General features: G+C 33.5%; 2 protein-coding genes across 5 annotated transcripts; both read right to left on the bottom strand.

The window, feature by feature from the left end:
* Positions 1-6918: 6918 nt before the first annotated feature.
* LOC117929739 (alpha-crystallin domain-containing protein 22.3-like) lies at positions 6919-16279 on the bottom strand. The gene is made up of 4 exons (XM_034850136.1): positions 15543-16279; positions 14946-15087; positions 10711-11066; positions 6919-10455 (listed from the first exon to the last, which is right to left on the bottom strand). Exons 2-4 carry the CDS (start codon positions 14960-14962, stop codon positions 10220-10222), a joined length of 609 nt encoding a protein of 202 aa, XP_034706027.1. The 5' UTR covers positions 14963-15087; positions 15543-16279; the 3' UTR covers positions 6919-10219.
* A 187-nt stretch (positions 16280-16466) lies between these two features.
* Positions 16467-20390, bottom strand: LOC117929736 (nuclear transcription factor Y subunit C-9). 4 transcript variants are annotated; one of them, XM_034850132.1, is made up of 3 exons: positions 20275-20390; positions 17319-18146; positions 16467-16721 (listed from the first exon to the last, which is right to left on the bottom strand). In XM_034850132.1, exon 2 carries the CDS (start codon positions 18137-18139, stop codon positions 17348-17350), a length of 792 nt encoding a protein of 263 aa, XP_034706023.1. In that variant the 5' UTR covers positions 18140-18146; positions 20275-20390; the 3' UTR covers positions 16467-16721; positions 17319-17347. The 4 variants fall into 4 exon arrangements, with proteins under 4 accessions (XP_034706023.1, XP_034706024.1, XP_034706021.1 ...); XM_034850133.1 differs by having other exon boundaries at positions 17319-18141; XM_034850130.1 differs by lacking the exon at positions 20275-20390 and adding an exon at positions 20148-20242 and having other exon boundaries at positions 17319-18141.
* Between the last annotated feature and the right edge of the window lie 2932 nt (positions 20391-23322).

Raw genomic sequence — 23322 nt, 5'->3', positions numbered from 1 at the left:
TTAACTTTACCTTTTAATTGTTTTTCTTTTATACTTCTTTACACATTATTATTATTACTATTAATATTATTATTTATGATATTAATATTTTGAATTATTCATGTTATTTATTAATATCGTTCTTATTAATATTATATATTTTTATGATTATTATTTATATTTTTATTATTACTACTAAAAAAACCCTAAAAGATAATTTCTATTCTTTTAATTCTTAAGGCAAGTAAGCTTTATTAAAAAATTATTCTTATTTTTTTTTTCCTTTTATGCTTTATATGCTACATTAAGACTAACTAAATTATTATGGTAAACACATAATTACTATTATTATTTATGATATTAGTTTTATTATTAATATTATTAATGCAACTAATAATATTTAAGTTATAGGTATGACAAAAATACATAGATTTTCTAATATTAAACATTTCAAAATTTATGAAATCTATATAATAAAAATATAATAACTTTATATTTTTAATTATAAGAATGAAACAATAATTTGTAAAATAATTATATTATCTATTATTATCATTATTTTGGATAAGTTATTTTATAATATTTTTAAAATAATAATTAACGAAACAATAATTTATAATTAATTATTATATTATTTATATATATTACTATTATTCTTATTTGATAGGTTAATAATAATAATAATAATAATTAGAAAATTAAAAAGACGTAAATTGTATGTACGATACTTATGTATTGAACTTACAATATAAGTATACTAAAAGTACAATATATTATTACATGCCTTAATTTCTCTTTCTAACAATTATAAAAACAAATTTTTTATTATAATATTTTTTTAAATAATTACATTGCAAATTAAACAATTCAAAATTTCTAAAATCTATTTAATAAAGAGATAAAAAATAAATTTTTTATTATAATATCTTCTTATGAAATCTACTTAATAAAAAAATAATAAATTTATGTTTTTAATTATCATAATGAAATAATAATTTTTAAGATTATATTATTATTATTATTATTATTATTTTGAATAAGTTATTTATAATATCTTTAAAATAATAATAATTAGAAAAGAAAAAGATAAAATGAAGAAAAGACAAAATAGAGAAAAGACAAAGTAGGGATATGTTTGACTTTAAAGTGAAAGGTATAAGGGTGTATTTGAGTTTTTATATTTTGAGGCCTTTTGAAGAATTATCAAAGTTGATGACCCCTTTGGGTCATTATCACTCATAGCCCACCCTATATGGTAATTCTCCCAAATATAAAATACACAACAAAACCTTTAAGATAAAAATTCAAAGTAGAAGGAATGGAGTGAAATCGTGATAATATTTGTAACGGGGTTTGATAATCAATGGCACGAGCAGACATTCAGTTGATGAGAAAGATAGTAGTCAGGATGGCCTCAACTTAGAAGTTTTGGAACACGCAAGGTAAAGTGTAAAGCTAGAGCCACCTCTAGAATGTGGTTGTTTTTACACTCTGCCATGTTGTTTTGTTGTGGCGTATATGTACACGTTGTCTGGTGGAGGATTCCATTTTCTTTGAATAAATCAGCAAGAGACTGATTCACAAACTCACAAACAATTGTCAAAGTGAAAAAACTTAACCTGAGTATTAAATTGTGTGACAATCATTTTGGAAAATTGAGGAATAACATGTAAAACATCATTCTTAGACTTAAGCAAATATACTCAACTCACCCCAGTAAAGTCATCAATAAAAGACACAAAGTATTTATGACCCAGAGTAGGAGTAGAAAAAGGACCCCAAACATTAGTAAAAACATGGGTAAAATGAATCAGACTTTTATTGAGACTTATTTTGAAAGGCACATTATTATTTTTAGCATAAATGCATTGTTCACACCTTAAACTAGAAACTTAAATGTTTCGAAACAATTAAGGAAATAAACATTCCAAATAAGAAAAAGATGGGTGACCTAATCTACAATGTCATAAAAGAATCTTTTTTTTTATCAAACGTCTCTCTTGCTACTTGAAAAACACAGTCAAATTTAGATTGTAACTCCCTTGCCCACTCTAAGTAGTTAAGACCTTCCCTCTCCTTACCAATGCCAATCGTCATCTTCATAAGATTGTCCAAAAACATATGAGAGACTTGGCCCAAGTAAGACAAAAGACATGGAGAGTATGGGGGGAAAGTGAGATATTCTCAGCTCCTGAAATCAGCATAGGAGTCCTATTAGCAACTTGAACAGACTTAACAAGTGAGGGCATAAGAGAGTTAAGTTAGGAAGAATGACTAGTCATATGATCAATGGCCCCTGACTTAATAATCCAAATGTTAGAGGCAGTAGAAATAAAGGCCAAAGCAGAATTACCTTCTTGAGAAGATAATTGAGAAACGTAAGAAGTAGAAGCTGGAGGAGTAGCATTACTATAAGCAACCTAAGCTAATTTCTTGTTCTTCCTTTCAGCTTGTTTAAGCTTATACCACTCTGGATAACCATGCTTCTTCTAGCAAACATCTACTGTATATTTGGTGTTATTGCAGTGAGTGCAGAAGCAAGAAGAAGAGTCGATAGGAGTAAAAGGTGTTGGTTGTGTGTTATTCTTATGGACAGCCATAATGGATGCCTCAGAGTGGTCTTTTGTTCCCATAGTGACTTGTCTCTGCGCTTCACGATGATCTAGTGAATAGGTTTCCTTTAGATTTGGTAAAGGAGAGGTGGCTAAAAACACGACCTTCCAACTGTGATCAAGGTTTGTAAGAAATATATAAATCCGATCCTCGATAGTACACTTCCTTTGTTTCCCAATATTAGCTACGCATGTCATATCATTGGGTCTTCGATAATGAAGCTCCATGAATATTGAGTTTAACTCATTGTAGTATTCTACAAGAGGGCAACCACCTTGGCGTGATTGAAAGGATTTTTTCATCCGTTCATATACTGGAGAGAAGAGTCAGAGACATCAAGATAGCTCCTCTTGACTGCATCCCACATCTCCTTAGCCGTTCGACATTGCACAAAGTGTGACATTAGCCGGTCGGTCATAGAATTGATGAGCTAAGACTTGACTAGAGTGTCTTTGCCTCCCATTCATCATAGTTTGGATCATTCTCTGCAGTTGCAACCTTCCTTCCTATGATATATCCCTTCTTCTTTATGTAGCAATATGCATTTCCAAAATTTGAGATAAAACAGAATAATTGGCACCATCAACTTAATAGAAATTGCTGGAGAGGCAATCTTATGAATGGTCACCATGGATGACTTTTTACTATTAGAAATACTCATATCTATTTTTGCAGATCATATGGTAATGAAGAGGGTGAAAAAAAATGGAAGAAGTGTTGGCTAGGCAGTAGTGGAAATTCTTTGCTTTCTCTTTGATACGAACTTGATAAATTGCTAAATGAATATTTTCATAAATCTCAAGGGTATTTATACAGCGTACACAAGGCTATTTTAAGATAGTCAATTATACAGCGTACACAAGGCTATTTTAAGATAGTCAACTATACAAAATAATGTTAGCTGTATAAATCACAACTACACAATCAATTACAATTGTACACAGCTGTACATTACACCTGTACACACAGTTGTACATCAGCTGTACATGCTAACTCAGATAAATAGATAGGGGGAGGGCACAAACTCAAGACCTGTAGTTAATCAAAGCTTTGATACCATGTTGAATTACTAATTTTCCTGAAAGTTTAAATTGTTAGGTTTTGGGCTCACAATATATATTATGCTCTCATGGGTTTGACAGACATGGTTCACCTATTATTAACAATTCAAACTTTTGGATAAATTGGAAGCTCAACTAGGTAGTGGAGTTTTAGTTTTGGGGAAACTTATGCTTTTGGGTTGATTTATCTTAACACGTATGGTAACCACATTTTAATAAAATTGGAAAAAGTGAAAAATACCCAACAATCAACACAAACAAGAAGCCTTAGATGCATTGGCAATGAGCCAGCAAAGAATAAATAGAATCCAAAAATATTCTCACCTATGAGATTTGAGTGGCTGCAAATTAGAGCAGATGGGTTCTTGCACATTATAATTTCACACTGAAGTTGCACTTAAGAAACTGTATGAACCTGTACAGGATCTCAGAGTTGAAAAGCTCCTTCTTTAACACTTATTTAGGTAGATTAATTCCATTAACAATAACACTTATTTAGGTAGCTTCAAACGGAAGTATGAATGTTCAGTTTATAGCTCTCTTTATAAACATCAAATGTTTAGTCAATAGGCAAATCAACCATGCAAAACACAATAGCAATATAACTAAGACCAACTTATAGTGAACATTAGTAGCCAACTAATCAGGTTGGTTTAAGAAAACTCTTGGGCACTAAGAGAGCATAATTTGATGTTATGTATCATCTCTTTATTTATTAAGAAAATGTCTGCAAAATCAGGGAAGTTTTTTTTATAAAAAAGTACATATATATGTATATATGGATGATTCAATCGAACAAACCAATTTAGAAGCTAGTGAAGTATGTGTCTATGTGGTTTTTCAAAGTTAAAACGCCAATAAATACTAAACTCGTCTCTAGAAAAGCAATAACTACAACAGAGTTAATCTCATAATCAAGTGAAGAGAAGTTGTGCACTTTCAATTGAAACTTATAAGTAGAAGGAAAAATAGAATTGGAAGAGAAAGCTAAGATATTTCTTACTTGCAATTTCGGCGGCAATCTTTCATCTCCAAGGATAGCTGCAAAACCATTAGTATGCCCATTTGGTAAAGTCTAGCTTTCCCATGGATGCAGAAAAACAATTTAGATTAATAATCATTCTGCAGAAGGTAATGAGAATCATGAAAGTATGATGTACCAAATTCCATACCTTCCCAATAATGCTGAGGTGAGAGTTGAATAGAACTTTTGATGAGGTAAAATATAAGAGTTTTCATGAATTCAAGAAAAAAAATTGAATAATAGATACAAAAATAAAATTTTGCTAACCCATGTTATTATTCTGGGTTAGAAACTTAACGGTTAAAGCATTTTTAAGTCTTCTCATAGTGATGAATGATACGGATATATGTACCCTGTCAAGTGGCCAATTCACCCAAAAGTTTAAGCTGTTAGGTAATGATATGCCAACAATGTATATTAAGCTAATTTAACACCCTAACACCTTGCATCACAGACAGCCTTCATTTGGGCTTGCACATGACCTCAATAAATTGGGGGAAATAATATCAAATGAGGTCTAAACTCATGACCTCTTGACAACCAAGGCTCTAATACCATGTTAAGGTACTAATTAAGTTGTTGGTACTGATGGGCCAGCAATGTATATCAAACTGAATTAGCCAAAAGCCTTAACATACCCTTTAAAAAACAATCACACGCAAAACCAACTCTGTCAAACTTCTTTTTTGTCCCCCTGTTTTGTTAAGGAATAATTAGTAGAGGGATTGGATGGGGATTAAGTAGTGCAAAGAATCATTCACAAAAGAATGATCAGCTGTCCACTATATTGATGTGCTTCCCTCAAAATAAAACAACATTCTTTTGAGTGTTCATCCAGGAGAACAATAAGAGCATTTGACTATGACTCTAATTTACAACTTGAATTTAAGGACAGAACAATCTGAAGAAAAAAAAAGGCTCGATTCTTGAAACTCAACAATCTCAAACAGAACTGTTACTTTTAAAAACTAAAAGCAGTAAATTTTACCCTTTCAGAAGGGGGACGGTTAATCTGTACTGCTAGAGAGATTGCAAAGTTGATCAACAGACATAACAGTAGAAAAAAAACATTGGACCATATCAGGTTGCACTTAACATTTGAAAAAGGATCAGGCATAAAAGATCATTTATGCAATCAAGATCAAAATGATGACAATGACATATTGACCCATACATATTAGTAAGAAAATGTGAAGCATACTACTAAACTTTGATGATCTGTGGCATCATCATCCATATATTTCAATAAAGAGCGTAAAGATACTAAATTTCAGAAAGTCAGCATAAAAAAATTATATTGCTGGTAATCAGACCACAATAGGTATGTAAAACGTGCCATCCAAATAACCACTTCAAATTTTCATCCTTCAATCACAATGTAATTATGGTTGAAAAGAACTTACCCTTTTCCTCAATTTGTGTGCTGGCAGCCAGTAAGAATCTTTTTTTTTTTTTGGCGATAAGCTGGCAGCCACTAAGAATCTGATGGTGATTGCCATTGCTGCTTTTCCTGCAACAGCCACATCAATTGACCCATGTAGAGATGAGGTTAATGGGCATACAAAGCTGGGTCCATCGCAAGCATCCCCATGATCATTCCTGGAATTTCAACATGAGATGAGTACTGAGCAGCATAAGTAATAAGAGGGTGCATCAGCAGGGGCCCCAATAGGCATGGTTCCTTTCAGGATTGATGCAAGCACTTCAATCCTGTCTTGGCAGAATGTTGATCAAATGTCAAAGATATTGTCCTCATGATTGCTGCTGCAATGCATTAGTTTGCAGTGTCCTCCCTTGGTTTTCTTCTGCAAGATTTCAAGCACAAAATGTCCATTTCAAGATGAGCATCTTCACATTCCCCGGCACTTACAACTGCCTCAGCCATATTAGCCTTAAATCCTCATCAATCTCTGATTGTGATGCTTGTCAACATAAGCTTTGGTTCTTAAAATCAATATCCTTCTCTTTGCTGATTTCTCAAGAAAGAATGGAACAATAGTTGTTGCTGCTGGTAGTGATTTTTTTATTTATTTCTTTTTTCTTTTTTCTTTTTGACAGGAAAATCAGGAATAGATTAAGAGGTTTGCAACCCTTCAACAAAGGTGGTGCGCAAAGAACACTGAATGAGTGGACAAAAAGAAGATATAAGAAGAAGAAGAGAAAAAAAGGCCATCAATCCCAACCTATCAATGAAATTTATAAACAAAGACACTTCTACAAAATTCAACTCCTTGTTCCATCATCCAGAATTAACAGAAGTAGTAGAATGCATAGCAACAGCCATGGTCCAATGCTGGTTGGCTCTGTTTTTTACCCCATACATTTTTATTAACAACTATACTTGTCTTACAGTAGATAAAGGAAAGATGTACAAGTAAACAAAAGATAAAACAAGGAAAATGTTCACAAGTAAACAAAGCCCTCAGAAGCAGAAACCTTTGGTTTTCCAAACCCAGGGAACCATCCAACAAGACTCAAGAAGGCATAAAATCCCCAATGAGATCAACTAGATAAAAGGATCCTCCATTGGCCAGCTTCCAATCCATAGACTTCCATGAGAGAAGGCAACCCAACACCCTTATGGGATCTATAATCCAAGACCCTTTCAACCATCGGCTACCAAGACAAAACTGCCCATAAATAATTCCCCTCCAGACAAATCTTTTCTTTACATACATGAGGGGCACTTAAATGCATAGCAAAGCCCTGGCCTGGGCTGGCTTTATCTTGGGAGTATTGGTGGTGGTTGTTCTGTTCCCTACATAAGAACAGATCTTGATCCCACTTCAACTTTTTTTTTTCTTTATAGTTTTTGACAGGCAATCCCAGTTCAACTCTGTAGATTCTTTTTTATATGAAGCATAAGAGTGTTGACCAAAAAGAGAATGAAGACATAAAGAATGATTTAGATGGAACTAAGCTACCAGCATACTGCACTCCCTTAGACAAATTTAAGTTGGCACAGGTAAAAATATGCCAAAAACTTTTCACGTATCCAGGAAAGTCATCAAGTTTATATAAAAAATCTCCCAAAGAAGAAAAAGAAAAACTGTCTTTATGACAAAGCCGATTGTTTCTCCAAAAGCTTTTGACTAGTTCTAATTTGTAATCACGTTTCTTTCATCCAAATAATCCCAGAACAAGTGAAACAAAACTGGAACTTTGCTTATTACCTCTCAAAAAGCTTTCAGTTAGCCCTAAGCTTTGCTCAGGTTTCTTTCTCCAATTGGTCCAAAAACAGATGAAAGGAAACTGCTTTCAAGAAATAAAACTAATATAATGGAGATCATTTAAAGATACAATATAACAAACATAAATGAAACGCTAATCAGAGAACCCATATTCTTGTGTGAAAATTTTCATGAATATGTCAATATGTACTGTGAACAGTATGAATGGGGATAATACGATGAACAACGAAGTAAAAGTCACCATGGTCTTCTCTGTTGCTATGAAAATAGAGTTGTCCCACAATGCTATGCCAATAAAAAAAGAGCACTGTTTCTAGAATATTTTGGTCAGTTCCACCAATGCTTAAGTAATAATGTCTTATACACAACTTAAAACAAAACATCTTTCTTATAGCCTATGCTAACAAAATGGCCGTTATGAAATGCCACAAAGAACACTACGGGATAATTGCATTACCGAGAATGACCAAAAACCTTCCCCTCGAAGCTGTATCTATGCCAAGAAGTATTTCAATGCTTATAGTAACATTGCAAATTCTTTGTAATCTAGGAGATATATAGATATGGGTTCCATGTTGTTGTATAAGTCCTATGTCCTTTGGTGGCCTTTTTCCTGGGAGCTGTTAATGATTTTTGTTTGCCTATCGAAAAAAAAAAAAGTTAACCCTACAAAACAATCATAAGCAAGATTACCCCAATCTTTCCTCTTGCTATTCCTTCCAAAAGAGATAATCAGCAATAGAAGGGAAGGGATAGGTTTGAGTAGGTCAAAAGGTTTGTAAACAAATGGGATGGGCTTGAGTAGGTCATATGTAGGGGGAGTAGGAATCTGTTGGTCATGTTTTTTTACACTGCCCTCCAACCTTGGGGGACTTCCTTGTTGATCATATCCTTTAAAGGTTTTGGGGGTCTTCATTGAGATAAGATTGGTGTATTACTAGCCTCACTCTGATTTGGACTGTTTGGCAGAGAACAAATATAAGAAATTTTTAGGATATATAGAAGATTTGGAAGCAGTTTGGGACTTGTTTTACACTTTTCCCTTTCAGGATTCTATTAATGAAGCTTTTTCAAGTACAAATTTCAGCTCATTGTGTTTGATCAGAACCTAGTGTGTAGAACCATGAGGTTGATTAAGAAGACACTACCTGAATGTTTACCGCTTTTAGTAAGTTTCTTTACGCTAAATTTTGAAGGGTGTTCTTTGGGTAACCCATGGCAGCTAGGAAAGGAGGATTGCTCAACAACTACTTTGGGACAGTGGTAGTAGCTTTCTCCAAACCTGCAAGTCAGGTTTCAGCCATTCAGGTAGAGATTCTAAACATTTTGGAGGATTTGTTGCAGACTAAAGCTTTAGCCTCTTCAATCTCCAAGTAGAAGGAGATTATGCTATAATCAAATCATGAGCAACAAAGAAAGAAGAGGATCATGGAAATTTGATGAATGGTTAGGCCAAATTATTGATATTCCTTCAAAGGTGAGATGTTCCTTCCATAAGATTTGTCACTTAGGCAATGGTGTGGTGAAAGCATTAGTAAAACATGGGGCAAGACATTTCGTTTTTTTTTTTTTTTTTTTTGAAGAGATTTTTTTATCTTCTTGAACTATATCGAGTTTGTCCTAACCATTTTGACTAGTGTAGATAGATTTGTCTCTTGGATTAGTATTTTCATTTTTTTTATAAAACTTTGTGTAGAAGAATTTAAAATTGCAGGAAAAATTACACATTCTTCTTTATACTTACCATTTAAATGCAATAAAATAGTTTTTTTGATTAAAAAAAGGAAAAGGAATTGATAAACTTTCCATAACTTCAACAAAATTAAAAGAAATTAATAAACTTTTCACAACTTCACTACAATACTTATAAAGCAAAGGTAAAGAATATCCCAATCTTAATTCATGCTGCTCAAAACATTCCTTTGAATGTACATCCTGAGAAAAATAAGTTTTTCATACAACTCTAATATAGGGATAAAACAAGTTTAAGACAAAAGACTCAATTCTCAAAACTCATTATATCCCAAACAGATGAAAATGATAGTAAATTAAAGTACTAAAATTTCCATCTAAAAATTTATCAAAAATTAGTATATGTTTAACTCAACAAAACCTCTGCAAATTCCAATGATTAAAGTTGGCTCGAGTTGGCTCAGTGAATGCTATTTTCTTCAGCTCGGTTCAAGTCCATATTTTATGTTGAATCATAAGGAATCATGTCTCTTTTCACCACTTAGATCAACATTCTCTTGAATTTCCCCATGTCTTTGTGGTGTGTTCAATTTGAATCCTCTTACCGATGCATGGTCCTCATTTTAGGCAGGTGTATGCTGACCAAGTACTTTTTTTGGTTATCTTTTCTTCACGATCCCTTCAAAAATCCCATTAATTCCAAAACCACCAGAGATTTGTTGATCATCAACTGGACCTGGCAGCTGGAACGAGATAGAAAAGTGCCCTGGCGGGCATAGATTTTGGGTTTGCATTTTAAAAATTTGGAAGTTCCTGCACACTATTTTCTCACCTGTTGTTGTTACCCCCTTTATCAAAATTTTGCCATCAGGTTTAATATCACAACTGAATCTTCCTGCAGTAGCAAAGTCAGTGATCAGAACTGGTAGTGGGGTCAACAATGTAATAAGGCATTTGATGTTGAATAAAACATTTCGAATTATGGTTCTTTCTATAAAATTGTAAATAAGGTAAGCATGTTGATTTAACTATGGGTGCTCCTTCAACAACAGATTAAAAGGAATTTATCTATCATTTAAAACTCTTATGACAATAGAAAGCAACTTTGATTTAGTAACTAAGGAAATGCTAGTTGCAGTTTGCAACTTACTTTCATCTCTTGCCGCCCCTGGGAGGGACACACGGAATAGATATGAATCCTCAAACTCACCAATGTCAACCAGTCCAAAACTTGATCCCACCTTTCCCATGGCTGCACTCCCTGTCAGCCCAACTCCATTTTTCGTGACAGCTATATCTGGCTCTTCCTCCATTGGGCCAAAAGGCATAAATATTATATCTGGCCTAACTCTTTGTGGAGCCCCACCATCTGCTTCAGTTGGCAATGAATAGGACATATCAGGGCCAATATATGGCATGCTATTGAGAGGGGCCACGGCAAGTACTTGCGGCTGAGGACCAACAGGCTTTGGTTCTTTTTTTTTTGTTCCATGGATATGAGAAGGCCTGGAAGTACACCATGATTGAAAATATAGTGCGTTAAATTCTGAATGAAAAAAGTATTATTATTCAAAAAAGCAAATTTTCCTTTGTTGATGAGTTGAAGCTTTAGTGACAAATATTCATCTTTCCTACTTAGACAAGAGATTGTAAGCTTAGAGAGAGCAAAAGTCAAAACAAAGCACTAATCCTATGATGAAATACATGTCTCAATATTTATTCTTTCTACCCATGTTTTGCATGTGATCATTTGAGTGTTTTGGATTTAAATCTGGAGCAATTCAATGAGCACTTTGTAAGCAGCAATCTTCTACTATTATTTAACTATATGCATAATCTTCAAACAATGTCTCTTGAATGCCCCATAGATTTCTCTGGTTGCGAAGAGCTAAGCAGAAACATCACAGATCAGAGCATCAAATCATACAAAATGCAACTCCAACAAAAAATGTTTGCAGTCCCATGTAGTTTGTCAGATGACTCTGGATTATATTCATTCTTGAATAGGTTGGAACCAGTTAAATTCCTCAAAAAAGAAAATATAAAGGCAAAAACATGTTTGTTCCACCACTTCAAGCGTATTCCACCAATTAAATTTATTTTTAGAAGTAAATATTGTCTAACACAAATATCACCTTAATAAATATCAAAGATATGCATGGAATCGTATTAGGTGTCCAGTAAAACCAATCAGCACTTGGATTACCACAAAAGGTTAGATATAAACATCTATAGACAGCTATACATCAGATATCAAGAATCATGAAAACTATGGCCATTAGCATGATCTCTATTATCCTATTTAAGCCTTTTTTTTTTTGATAGGCAAAAAAGGAGAATATATTAAAAGTGCTCGCAAAATGGCGCAACAGAGCACACATCGAGTATACAAAAATGGCCATAGGGCAAGCAAAATGAAGAGAAAGAAAAGAGAAAGCAAACACCAACCACCCTAACTAACCGACCAACCCCAAGATAACCAGCCTGAAAGAGCACCTAAGAACAAAGAGAAACCACCACCAAAAGCACAACCTCTCTTAAGCCCAATATTACCGTAAGATGCTCCCATGGGATTCCATAATCGACAACATCGAAAATTTCTATGTAAGAATGTTATTTTAGGAATCTAAAAGGTTTCTTATCATTTATTCCCATTTTTCCTGTGAGGCTAACTGTCAAAAATATCAATTAAAACCCAATAAAGCTAAGGGTACTTGAAAAAGGCAATATAATTGATAAAAACAAGAAAAACCTAATGTAAATAAAAATTAAATTCTATCCTCTTTTATTATTAGTTACAAATTAAAACTAGGAGATTTCCAAATATGAAGAGAATATTTATACATAATACCAAAGTGCATTCAATCACCTTCCATAAATTATGGGGAGAGAAAGAAAAGGGTCACACCCTTTCACATTTAAAACTAGTTTATAATGTGCCATTTGAGGGAGTTAATGAGCCCACCTGCTAACAGTTTATAATGTGCCATTTAAGGGAATTAATGAGCCCACCAGCTAAAACCCATCTTACCCCAATGTTAGAAGAGTGTAAATCTCATCCTCTAAAATTGTTTTTTTTTTTTCCACCCGCTTCACTCACTCATGTGAATAGTCCTTATACATAGGTTGCAATTCTATTTCAAACCAAGAATCTAGATGCATCTCTACTATCTTGAGACTTGATTGAATTCAAGGATGAAACTATAGTTTCAGGCATGCAATCTCAATGTTCACTGACATTTCTGGTAAATACTGCATTTCTATGTTCTAGAATGATTGATGGCATCTTTTTTGGAAAATTTATAAAAGGATTGAAGTTGGTACTTAATAAAAAATTGCAGAAAATAAGTACAGCCAGAGGACTGATTGATTGAAGTTGGTACCCATGGATTCCAACTTATCCTAAGACAACATTTCAAAACAATGAAAAAAACTCTCATTCCTTGAATCCATCCATACCTCCTTGTCCTCCCCCTCACTATTGATCAACATTCCTTACAAACTAGAGAAGAATTCCTCAACATTGTCCAATTCCTAATTATTTAAACCTCCATCAAAACAAGGGTTCCAATGACCCCTCTCACCTGTCTAGTCCCATAAATCTGCCACCCAAATCTCTTTGTGATATGACCAAAGCATGGAACAATGGGAAAGAAGCGCACAAAAGATAATCCCACACCACCTATCCTTCCAAAACTCCATCATTTTTCCATATTCCATAAAAAAGGAAGTTCTAGTATAAACAAAATCCATTCACACAAAAGAGACTTATTAAGTGAAGAAAGACATCTAATGCCCAATCCCCCCCTACTCTTCTCCAAGCAAACAGTAGACCACTTCACTCAATGCGGTTTTCTCCAAAGCCTCTCTTTTCCAAAGGAAATCTCTTTAAATCTTCTCAAACCTCAATCTAACTTTCCTCATAATACTAAACAATGACATAGAGTATATGTGCAAATTGGATAATGTGCTCCTGATTAACATAATCCTCTCATCTTAGAGATTTATTGTCTTTTCCATAAACCGCTCTTTCCACCTATCCAAGTCACCACTGATTTGATAGGTACGCCCAAGGGAAGACCCATGTAAGTGGATGAAAGCCCTCATACTTTGAACCCCAGTTCTAGGCCAACTTCCCTGCATTCTCCATCCTTCCAATTGGAAGCAACTCATTCTCTTATAAGTTAATTTTCAAACTCAATATGGTTTTAAACCACATGAGCTTCCAGCTTAAATGAACCATCTAATCTCGAGAAGCCTCACAAAAAAACAAAAATATCATCTACAAACAACAAATGGGACACCTACTCCCCTCACTCTAACTCCTAATAGCTAACGTCCCTCCCTAACCCTTTTAAGAAGACAACTAAGAGCCTCCATTGCTACTATAAATAAATAAGGAGATAGAAGCTCCCCTTGACTCAAACTCATTGAGTTTTGAGAAAAACCAGAAGAGATGCCATTAGTAAGCACAGAAAACTTTGTAGAAGATATGCACCATTTAATCCATTATATCCATTTCTGACCAAAATTCATCTTCTACAGAACTGAAAACTCCAATTGATGTGATCATATGCCTTTTCTATGTCTAACTTACACAAGAGACCACAAGCATCACTATCACCATGAGCACTGCATCAAGGATTTGCCTTCCTTCCACAAAAGCATTATGGGATTTGGAGATTACTTTCCCCACCACTTTATCTCTTTGCCAACACTTTCGCTAGAATCTTACACACACCACCCATCAAACTAATAGGCTTCAAGCCTTCAGATTCTCTGCACCCCTTTCTTTGGGATTAACACAAAAAATGTAGCATTAAGACTTTTCTCAAACCTGCCTCACTCGGAAAACTCCTTGAAAATCCATCACCCCATCATTCACAAAATCCCAATTGAATTGCCAGAAGGCCATTAAGAACCCATCCAAACCTAAGCTTTGACCAACATCCCATCTTCTAACGATGGTTACTCCTTGAGATTATTTTTAGTATTCTGCCAATACGTCCAACCATAACCATAATCACAGTCGAACCAAAACAAAGAAGGTGCTTCTGAAAGTACTGGAAGCATACTAAAACAATCTCAAATACATGAACGAAAGAAGTATAACATTTAACACAGAATAAGGGCCATACCTATTTGAACACTTTGCACAACAGCAAAGCAAACTCTACAGCCGGTACAGTATATAATAGCAAAACCCTAACGGTGATCGCCTACTCCATATAGAGAGCGACAAATATATTTTAAAAAAAAATCATTGAATTTGGATAAGCCTGGAAGCCAAGTATTCAATAGACAAAAATCCAAAGTAAATGATACCGGAAGCTATTGATATCTAAGATCGTGAAAGAGAGGAAGGAAGGAGAAGCTTGAGAGTACCCGGCCGTAGATTCCATCGGAAACTGTACGGATACGAGTTGCAGCGGCGAGGTGATGAGAGAGTGGTCGGAATGTGTGCAGAAAGATCCCGGATTTGTAACGTTGAAGAGAGGTGGGTTGAGTTCAAAACAGTCCACGCCAGCTGATATTGACTCGAATAAATAAATAAATAAATAAAAACTTAGGTCATCGTAATTTTTAGGTTACGATGATTCACCTCCTTAATTTTTAACTAAATACATCTTTTCCCGATAAGTTTGAAATTTCACCGTATACCTTTATTTTGAGCAAGAAGAAAGATAGTGAAAATAAGAAATAAAAAAAGTAAAATCGTAAAATTATAGTAAAAATTAAAATTAATATTTTTTATTTAAATTTAAAGAATAATAGTATTTTTATGGTAATTATCACAATTTTTTTCCATTTATTTACCTATTTAGTAATAATAATAAAATATGCCCAAAAAATAATATATAAAAAGAACACAACTCAAATTTAAAAATCCTCATTCCATCAAGAAGAATTTGACATTTGATTTATGTAAATAACAATGTTGGCCAAATCTTAAGATAAAGAAGTGAGGATCTAAGATTTTACCATGTTGTTACAATGATTCCATAGGTCGCAGGTTGAAGAGTTCATAATTGATCCATGGATGAAGTCCACTTTGTTCTTTACACGCAAGGCTACAAGCATAGCCCCTGCTCCACGAGTAGTTTTCACCAATCAAAGGTTGGGACACAAGCATGGAAGTGATGGAGATTGTTTCCATTTATAATTTCATTTGTTTTCAGGTGCAAGTGGAACCCTTTGTCACGATGGAAAGCAAACAAAGAAGAAGAAAAAAAAATTGGAGAATGACAGAGATGGTATGACGACTGAATCTTTGCCACCCAGGCCTCTTCTGTGTCGTTTCTGTTACACTGGATTGTCAATGGAGAAGCAATGAAGTTGAAGTGAGACAAGCTAGGCTATATAAATAGGCAAGTTCATGAGGTTGAACTGATGCCGTGTTGAATCCTTCTGGTTCTTCAATCCTGCTAGAAATACTAATTCAACAAGCCATAAGAAAATGACTAGTTTTACCAATTTTCATGGCAATTTTCTTTCTGTTCCTGGAAAACAGCGGATTGATGACCATATATTCTCTAACTTCCATTCCCCTGAAAGGGTGTTTGGAGTGAACCGTGGATGGTGTAGAATCTTGTCCCCTCAGCTTAGAATCTTACAAGATGCTGAGATTGAAGTGATCCCAGGATTTTTTAGAACTTTCTTGACAACCAAACAGAACATATAGAAAAATTGGCAGTAAATATAGTGAAATCCTCCTTATTCTCAATCATGGTGAAAGAATTAACCAGAAAGGGAGCCATTGCTCATTCATCTCGGCTGCAACAAATACTAAGTGTCACCAGCAGTCCAAAATTTCAGAGACTTCTGTTGCAGTAAGAAACTCAACACTATTCAAACAAACCATAGCTGGCAGAGATATGATAGCTAAAATAAAGCGAAAAAGAGCAGTAGCGTAAAGAACAAAACTACAGTTTCATTCTAGGCAGCTGAAGGTAGACATATAAATACATTACTGACTGGAAATGTAAGATTCTACCACCAAAAAAAAAAGGGATAGATTCAATCAAAATCAGCTGCCATGTTCAAGCATTTTCTTTACAAAAGTATGCTTTTCTTCAGCTTGCATCTTGATCGTTCATTAGTAGAGAAGGCCTATACTTTCATTCTGCCAGAGTTCACCAGAAGTTTTGATGAACCAAAATTCTGCAAAACCAAAGCAAAACAATAAGAACAAAGAACTCAAACTATGATCCTCACAGGCCATCCTTGAAGAACATGAGGGAAAAAAATTTGTTTTACAGGGTCGTGAGAAAATCCTTCGCCCTAAACATGGGCTGACAATCATTTGAGCATGATTTTGTTTGAAAAAAATGAGAAGTACTCTCCTGTTGAGATTGCTCTCAATTTCAAAAATGAACATGGATAATCAGGAATTGTGGAAAGATTCCATCATTTCAACAGACAAAACGAATGAATTACGGTTGAGTTAGACTGGGCTGCACTTATCATACCAAAAAGGGTGAGGCATGGAAATCGTTTATGCAATAAGTACTAAGGTGTTGAACTAACAAATCCAACATACGTATTAGTAACAAAATATGGGATGCTACTAGACTTGATCAACCACACCGTCACCATCCAAGATTTGCATTGAAAATGTAAGGTTATGAGACTAAACATACTATGTTTTCAACAGTGAGCAGAAAATATTGCAGCACAAGCAATTAGACCAACTGCCAAACAACTGCTTTGATTTTCAGCCTTCAATCATAATATGATCAAGAGGGATAGAGCTCTTACCCTCTTCCTTCACTCATGTGCTGCAGCCGCTAAGAATCTGAGGGTGAATGCTCTTGCTGTGGTGCCTGTGATTGCCACATTGATTGACCCATGTAGGGGTGAGGCTGTTGGGCATATAAAGCAGGATCCATAACAGGCTTGCCCATGATCATTCCAGGCGTGCCAACCTGAGGCGAGTGTTGAGCAGGCATATAGTAGTAAGGGACTGTGTCAGAGGCCCCCCCAACTGGCATGGTTCCTCTTGGGATTGACGTGAGTACTTCATCTTTGAGATCCTCTCTTGGCACAATGTCAACCAAAAAGTCAAAGATATCAGTCCTTGTGATAGCTGCAGCAATATCGTTCTTTTGCAGAGTCCTCCTTTTGTTTTCTTCTGTGTGATTCCAAGAACGCAAAGTTAACTCCAAAATGAACATTTCACATGCCCTAGCAAATACCACTGGTGCCTCGGCTGATATCATCCTTACATCCTCGTCTGCCTTCATGATCTTCTTGATTCTTGCCAAGGGAAGGCTATGGTTCTTAAAATCAGTAGCCTTCTCGATTTCTTGATGCTGATTTGCCCAGAAAGACTGGAGTTGTTGCTGTAGCTGCTGTTGCTGCTGGTGGTGCATATGCTGATAAGCAAGCTGGTGTTGTGCAAGCTGAGCTCCTGCTGGATGCCCTGGAGACTGAATGGTCCCAACTGATGTCACTACTGATCCGGAAGTAGGGGTTCCACCCATTTGGTTATGTTGATAAGGGTTTGTCCCATATGGCAACTGAGCTGCACTACCAGCCATTCCCATTACTGGGGTTTGTCCATGCCCTTGATGATCCATTGCTATCCTTCAATGTGAACAAAATGAGAAACAGCATGATTAATTCAAACACAATTCCAAGGTAAAGGACAGGTAAAAATCACATTGAAAAACAAATGCGTGAAAGCAAACTTGATGTAGCAACAGTACTCATGGCCCTGCAATTTTATGATTTTCAGATAAGAAATATAAAAAAACAGATTCAATAAAACTCCATCCAGAAAGACATCTTCTGCATAAATCAAATCTCCTTAATCTATCATCTAGAATGAATCAATGGAAAAAGCAAGAACTTAATAGCATGGCTGGATAATGGTTGTTCTCTTCCCTACCTACAAATAAAATTCAATCCCAGATCACTATTTAGATGGAACCAAACTAACAGCTTGTTGACTTCTTAACATAAAGCTTAGTTGACATACATACAATGTGCCCAAAAAACTCCGATATCTTTAGAATCCAATTGCACCTAAAAAATTACCCTTCATTCCCTAACACCTTCCTGAAGCATATTTTTCCGAGATATTTGTCCTCCAAGACTAAAATTTTCATTGTTGACACTAAAAACACACTTCCCACACCAAACTGTGTACCAGATCCTAATTGGGCATTTATGAACCACAACTTCCTCTCATAAATTTATCATCTGAAACCAGATGATAATAGAAAGAAAATAAGTACAGAAACAGATTCATTTATAGACATGCTAAAAACTATCAAAAGGGTCAATAAAAACAAATAGCAACATATAAATACAACAAGAAACAAAATAAATGCATTTGAAATACTATGGAAAACAGAGCATCGATTGCATTCCTCCTCTGCAGTTAATGATTTTTCATTTTAAGCTTCCTCATTTTTATCCATATCTCTCAATCAAATGGGGATTTCCACCACCAAGTCTCTAACTTGCTTTCCCTCAATTCATCAATATAAATCAAAGGAATCAAACATTAATACACATAAAATAGCGAATCACATATATCAGGCCATCGGTGTATGAATGTAAAGTGGAAGTGTTCAAACTGCAATTAGACTATGATGATGCTCATTAAATTGCATAAGCATACAACATCTTAATGCAGAGTTTGGACTTCGGTTTGGTTTTCAAATTTCAGCAAGGAATTGGACTGAAATTGAGATTAAAAAAAAAGAAAGAAATTAGGGGTCACTCAAACCATTTATCCCAAAATCAGTTAAAACGAGTTCTTAAGGCTATGTTGGTTCCGGAAAGTAATAAGGAAAGAAAAAAAATACCAAGGAAAATGATTTTCTCATATTTGGTTTCATGGAAAATAAAAAATTAAAATTAAAATTAATTAGAATTTTATGCATTTTAAAATTATTTAATCCTTATACAATAGAAGAAATTAAGTGAAATCAATTTTAAAAAGTATATAAAAATAATTTATTAACTTTAAATTTTTCTTTTCTTTCTTTCTTTCTTTTTACTTTTCCTCCCTATATCCTTTCCCTTATATTTTCCCTCAAATTTTCCTGGAACCAAACATAGCCTAAGAATTTCCATCATTCCCCTTTCCAAAAACAAAACCCATTTTTCAGAAAAATAGGGAAGCTTTTTATAACAAAGAAACACCAGTTCAGGAAAAAATTCCACTGGAAAAAAAACAAAACAAAACTGGGCCAACAAATTGAAAAGGAAATTCAACAAATACCACAAATGAAGATTTATATTTTCTCCCCAATCATCCACAGAAAAGAAAACCCTCTAAAACTTGTCGAAAACATCACACAACTCAAAGTTACCCAATTGAAATCCACAACATGATCCTCGTCAAAAATTGCTGAACACAAACAAATATATACAATATTCAGATCAAAGTGTCAAACAGAACAAACCATTCAAACCCAAAAGAGAGAAAATCAAAAAACCGAGTTTGTAAAAAAAAAATTCCCACAAAACCCACTCCATCAACATCTCCAATAACAACCCATTCATGCAAACATACATACATGGGTACCTCCAAGACAGAAAGAAAAAAAAAAGAAAAAAAGAAAAAAACCATACATAAACATATATGATTACATGAACCCATGTTGTATGCATGTATACGCGTATATGCGAGACATACAGGGAAAGAAAGCGCAAGAAAACAAGAGAAAAGGGGGGAATGATTGATGGGTGGAAGTGGAACCTGGTTTCGGGCGTTGTGGAGGGAAAGTCCGTACAGTGAATGATGGGGTTGGTTGGTTAGGGTTTGGCTTATGGTACTCGATTTTTATTTGGTTTTCTTCCAAAGCGAGTGAGGGGTTCTGACTTTTATGTCAGAGTCCTAAGCTTTAATGGCGAACTCCCATCTTTTTTTTTTTCTGACAACTTTGCCCTCTACTTCTATTCAAATCATACTTTCCTCCCATGTGGGGCTATGGGCATCTGGACTTGCAAATATTTGGTCTACTTCTTGATGTTTTCCCATTTTTTAAAATACCGTTTTTTTTGTTTCTTCTTTGTGAAGCCTCAACTAAACTTTAGCTAAATATAGGCGTGATTCCGATTAGAACGTTTTAATCTGGCGCCCTTTTGTTAAGAATATTTTGCCGGGTGTTTTGTTAAAGAATTAATCTGTTAAAAAGGATGAAATAATTTTATATTTATGTATTTAACCTTTTTCATGTTTTTATTTGAAAAATAATCTCTTTTTTGACATAAATGTTTTTTATTATTTTAAATATTTACATATATATATTTTTTAAAATAATTATTTTTATAGAAAAATAAAAAATATATTTTTGTATCAAAAAATGAAGGATTAAATTTTTGAAATCAGGTTTTCAATTAAGTGAATCTTTGTATTTTTTTTAAATTATCAAACATTTCATTTATGTTTGTTTGACAATGTTTATGAAAAATAATTTTAGCATAAATAGTATTTTTGAAGAAAAATAAGGTATTTTAATAAAATTTTAAAAATATTTTTAGAAAATAAAAAAATGATTAGAAAAACATGGGTAATTATCCCAAAAAATGTTCTAAAAAATACTTTAATTAAAAATAATTGTGATAAGGATGAATCTAACCTATAAGCAAGGGTCATTAAATTTTATTATTAAGAAAAGTTTCTCATATTTTTATAGTAATTTTTGAAAATATTTTTAATATTTGAATTATAAAATTTTTTAAGTATTAAAAATATTATTAACGTTTCCAATAATTACTATCAAGTTCATAGTCTCCTACTTGAATTTTTTTAATAATTAATTGGTTATGATTCTCTGACGAAGACTTTCTAGTGCTTATTCACACAATAACAATGGAGAAGCTATTTAATTGATTTAGAGTCATGTTGGCTTATATCCTAATAAGAAAACAAAATTTTAAAATACATGAATTATATAGCAATGCACACTTTTTAAAGCTTCTTTCATAATTGGTTTTTTTTTTTTTATAGACAAAATAATATTAATTTAATAATTTTATTTTATTTTTTGGATAAAATTGATCTAAGGTTTAATAAACTTAAAATAAAGGAATAATGGTTTTTAGTTTTAGTATTTTAGTTAAGAAAAAGCCAATTTAAGATTTTGATAAAGAAAAATATTAAAGTCATCAATAACTATTTTTGAAAATAAAAAATAATTTTTAAAAATAATTTTTGGAAAGGGTTATTTGATATTTTATAAAATAAAAGTTTGTTTAAAAACTTAAAATATTTTTAGTCTATAATTTTTATTTTTAATTTTTCTCCATATTAATATAATTATTTTTTGTAATAGTTATCAGAAAACAAGTAAAAATTATATTCTCTTTTGAAGAACATTGCTTAAAAATCGAATTAATTCGACTGTCAGTCGATGAGCCTTTTGATTTAGTCCACCCTTTTGAGCTAACAACCTATTAAATCGGTCTCGAATCGTTAGAAAACCAAGTGAACCGAACGGTTCACTACATGTCTTTTTTTTTTTTCCCTTCTATGAGAGAGAAAGATAGTGAGATAGTGGGGATGGGATAGCGGCTAGTCAACAACCAATAATCGCAAGAGCTGCTACCTATGGTGAGGGGGCTTGTTTTTGAATGGATTGTAGAGATGGAAGTGTGAAAATCGACCGAACTCTCTAAAAATGGGTATAAATAAACCTAAAAATTAAATCCTCTAAAAATATATTTATATCTATCTTTATTATTTAATTTGCTATATCAAATATAAAAATAAAATATTATTAAAATTTTTTAATTTTATATATGTATAAAATTTCTTATAAATATTTTTAATTTTAATAATATATGAATCATATATTTATGACGTCACAAATTTGATTGCAGTTCAATCATCAATTTTGATTACAGTTCAATCACCAATTCAACCACTGAATCGTAAACTAGTAACTATTTCAATAAAATTCTGGTAACTTAGTTAAACCAAGCTTAAGTGATATTTTTAAAATAGTTCTAAACAAAAGAAAGGGTTCTTAATTATTTGTAGGAAGAATATTTCATTGGGATGGGATGTTCTTTATTATGAACTTGTCCAATGCAAAAATTCTTCTTTTTTTTTAAATACTTCATACAAAAACATTGAAAATATTTTAAATTTGTTATGAAGAATCATCTCATTTTTATAAAAATATTTCAAAAAATTAATTTTAGATGTTAAGTTTTACCAAACACCTTAATTCATTAAGTATTCCGCTTTAAGTTTTACTAATCACCCTCTTAACCAAGGTTGATAGGCTATAATTAAGGCAAAACAAGGAAGAAAAGAAGAATCCCAAACCCCACAGAGAGTTTTCAACAGAGTCTCTGAAAATTTTCCTTCCACTCATGCGGCTAACGTAGAAGCAAAGGTTCAAGAACAATTCATATATAATACTAACCCACTCTTCAACTACAAGCTGATGCAAAAGGGCATCCATGTCAATGGCTTCTACAGTACTAGACTTGTGTAGGAACCTATGAAATATTGAGCTTTTGCAGCAAAATTTGAATATCTCAGATTCTCAAAGCGACAGTGATAAACTCATGAACAAAAATTTCAGTAAGGTGAGCCAATGGGTGGTAGGGTGTGGTTGTTAAGAAAGTGGGTCTGCTAGTTACCATGTCCAACATATAAATAAACCAGAAGTAACATTCAGCAGTAATTGATAATTGGAAAGAGTTGTGCACGGAAAGCTGGAAATCCCAAGCAATCAAAGGTGACAATAAGCAAGAAAAACAGGCTGGTAAGTGCAAAATATAGAAGTTGATC

Source organism: Vitis riparia, chromosome 14, assembly GCF_004353265.1.
Source record: "Vitis riparia cultivar Riparia Gloire de Montpellier isolate 1030 chromosome 14, EGFV_Vit.rip_1.0, whole genome shotgun sequence".
In the NCBI taxonomy this organism is placed as follows: Eukaryota; Viridiplantae; Streptophyta; class Magnoliopsida; order Vitales; family Vitaceae; genus Vitis; species Vitis riparia.
This window is presented reverse-complemented; position numbering and strand designations above follow the sequence as displayed.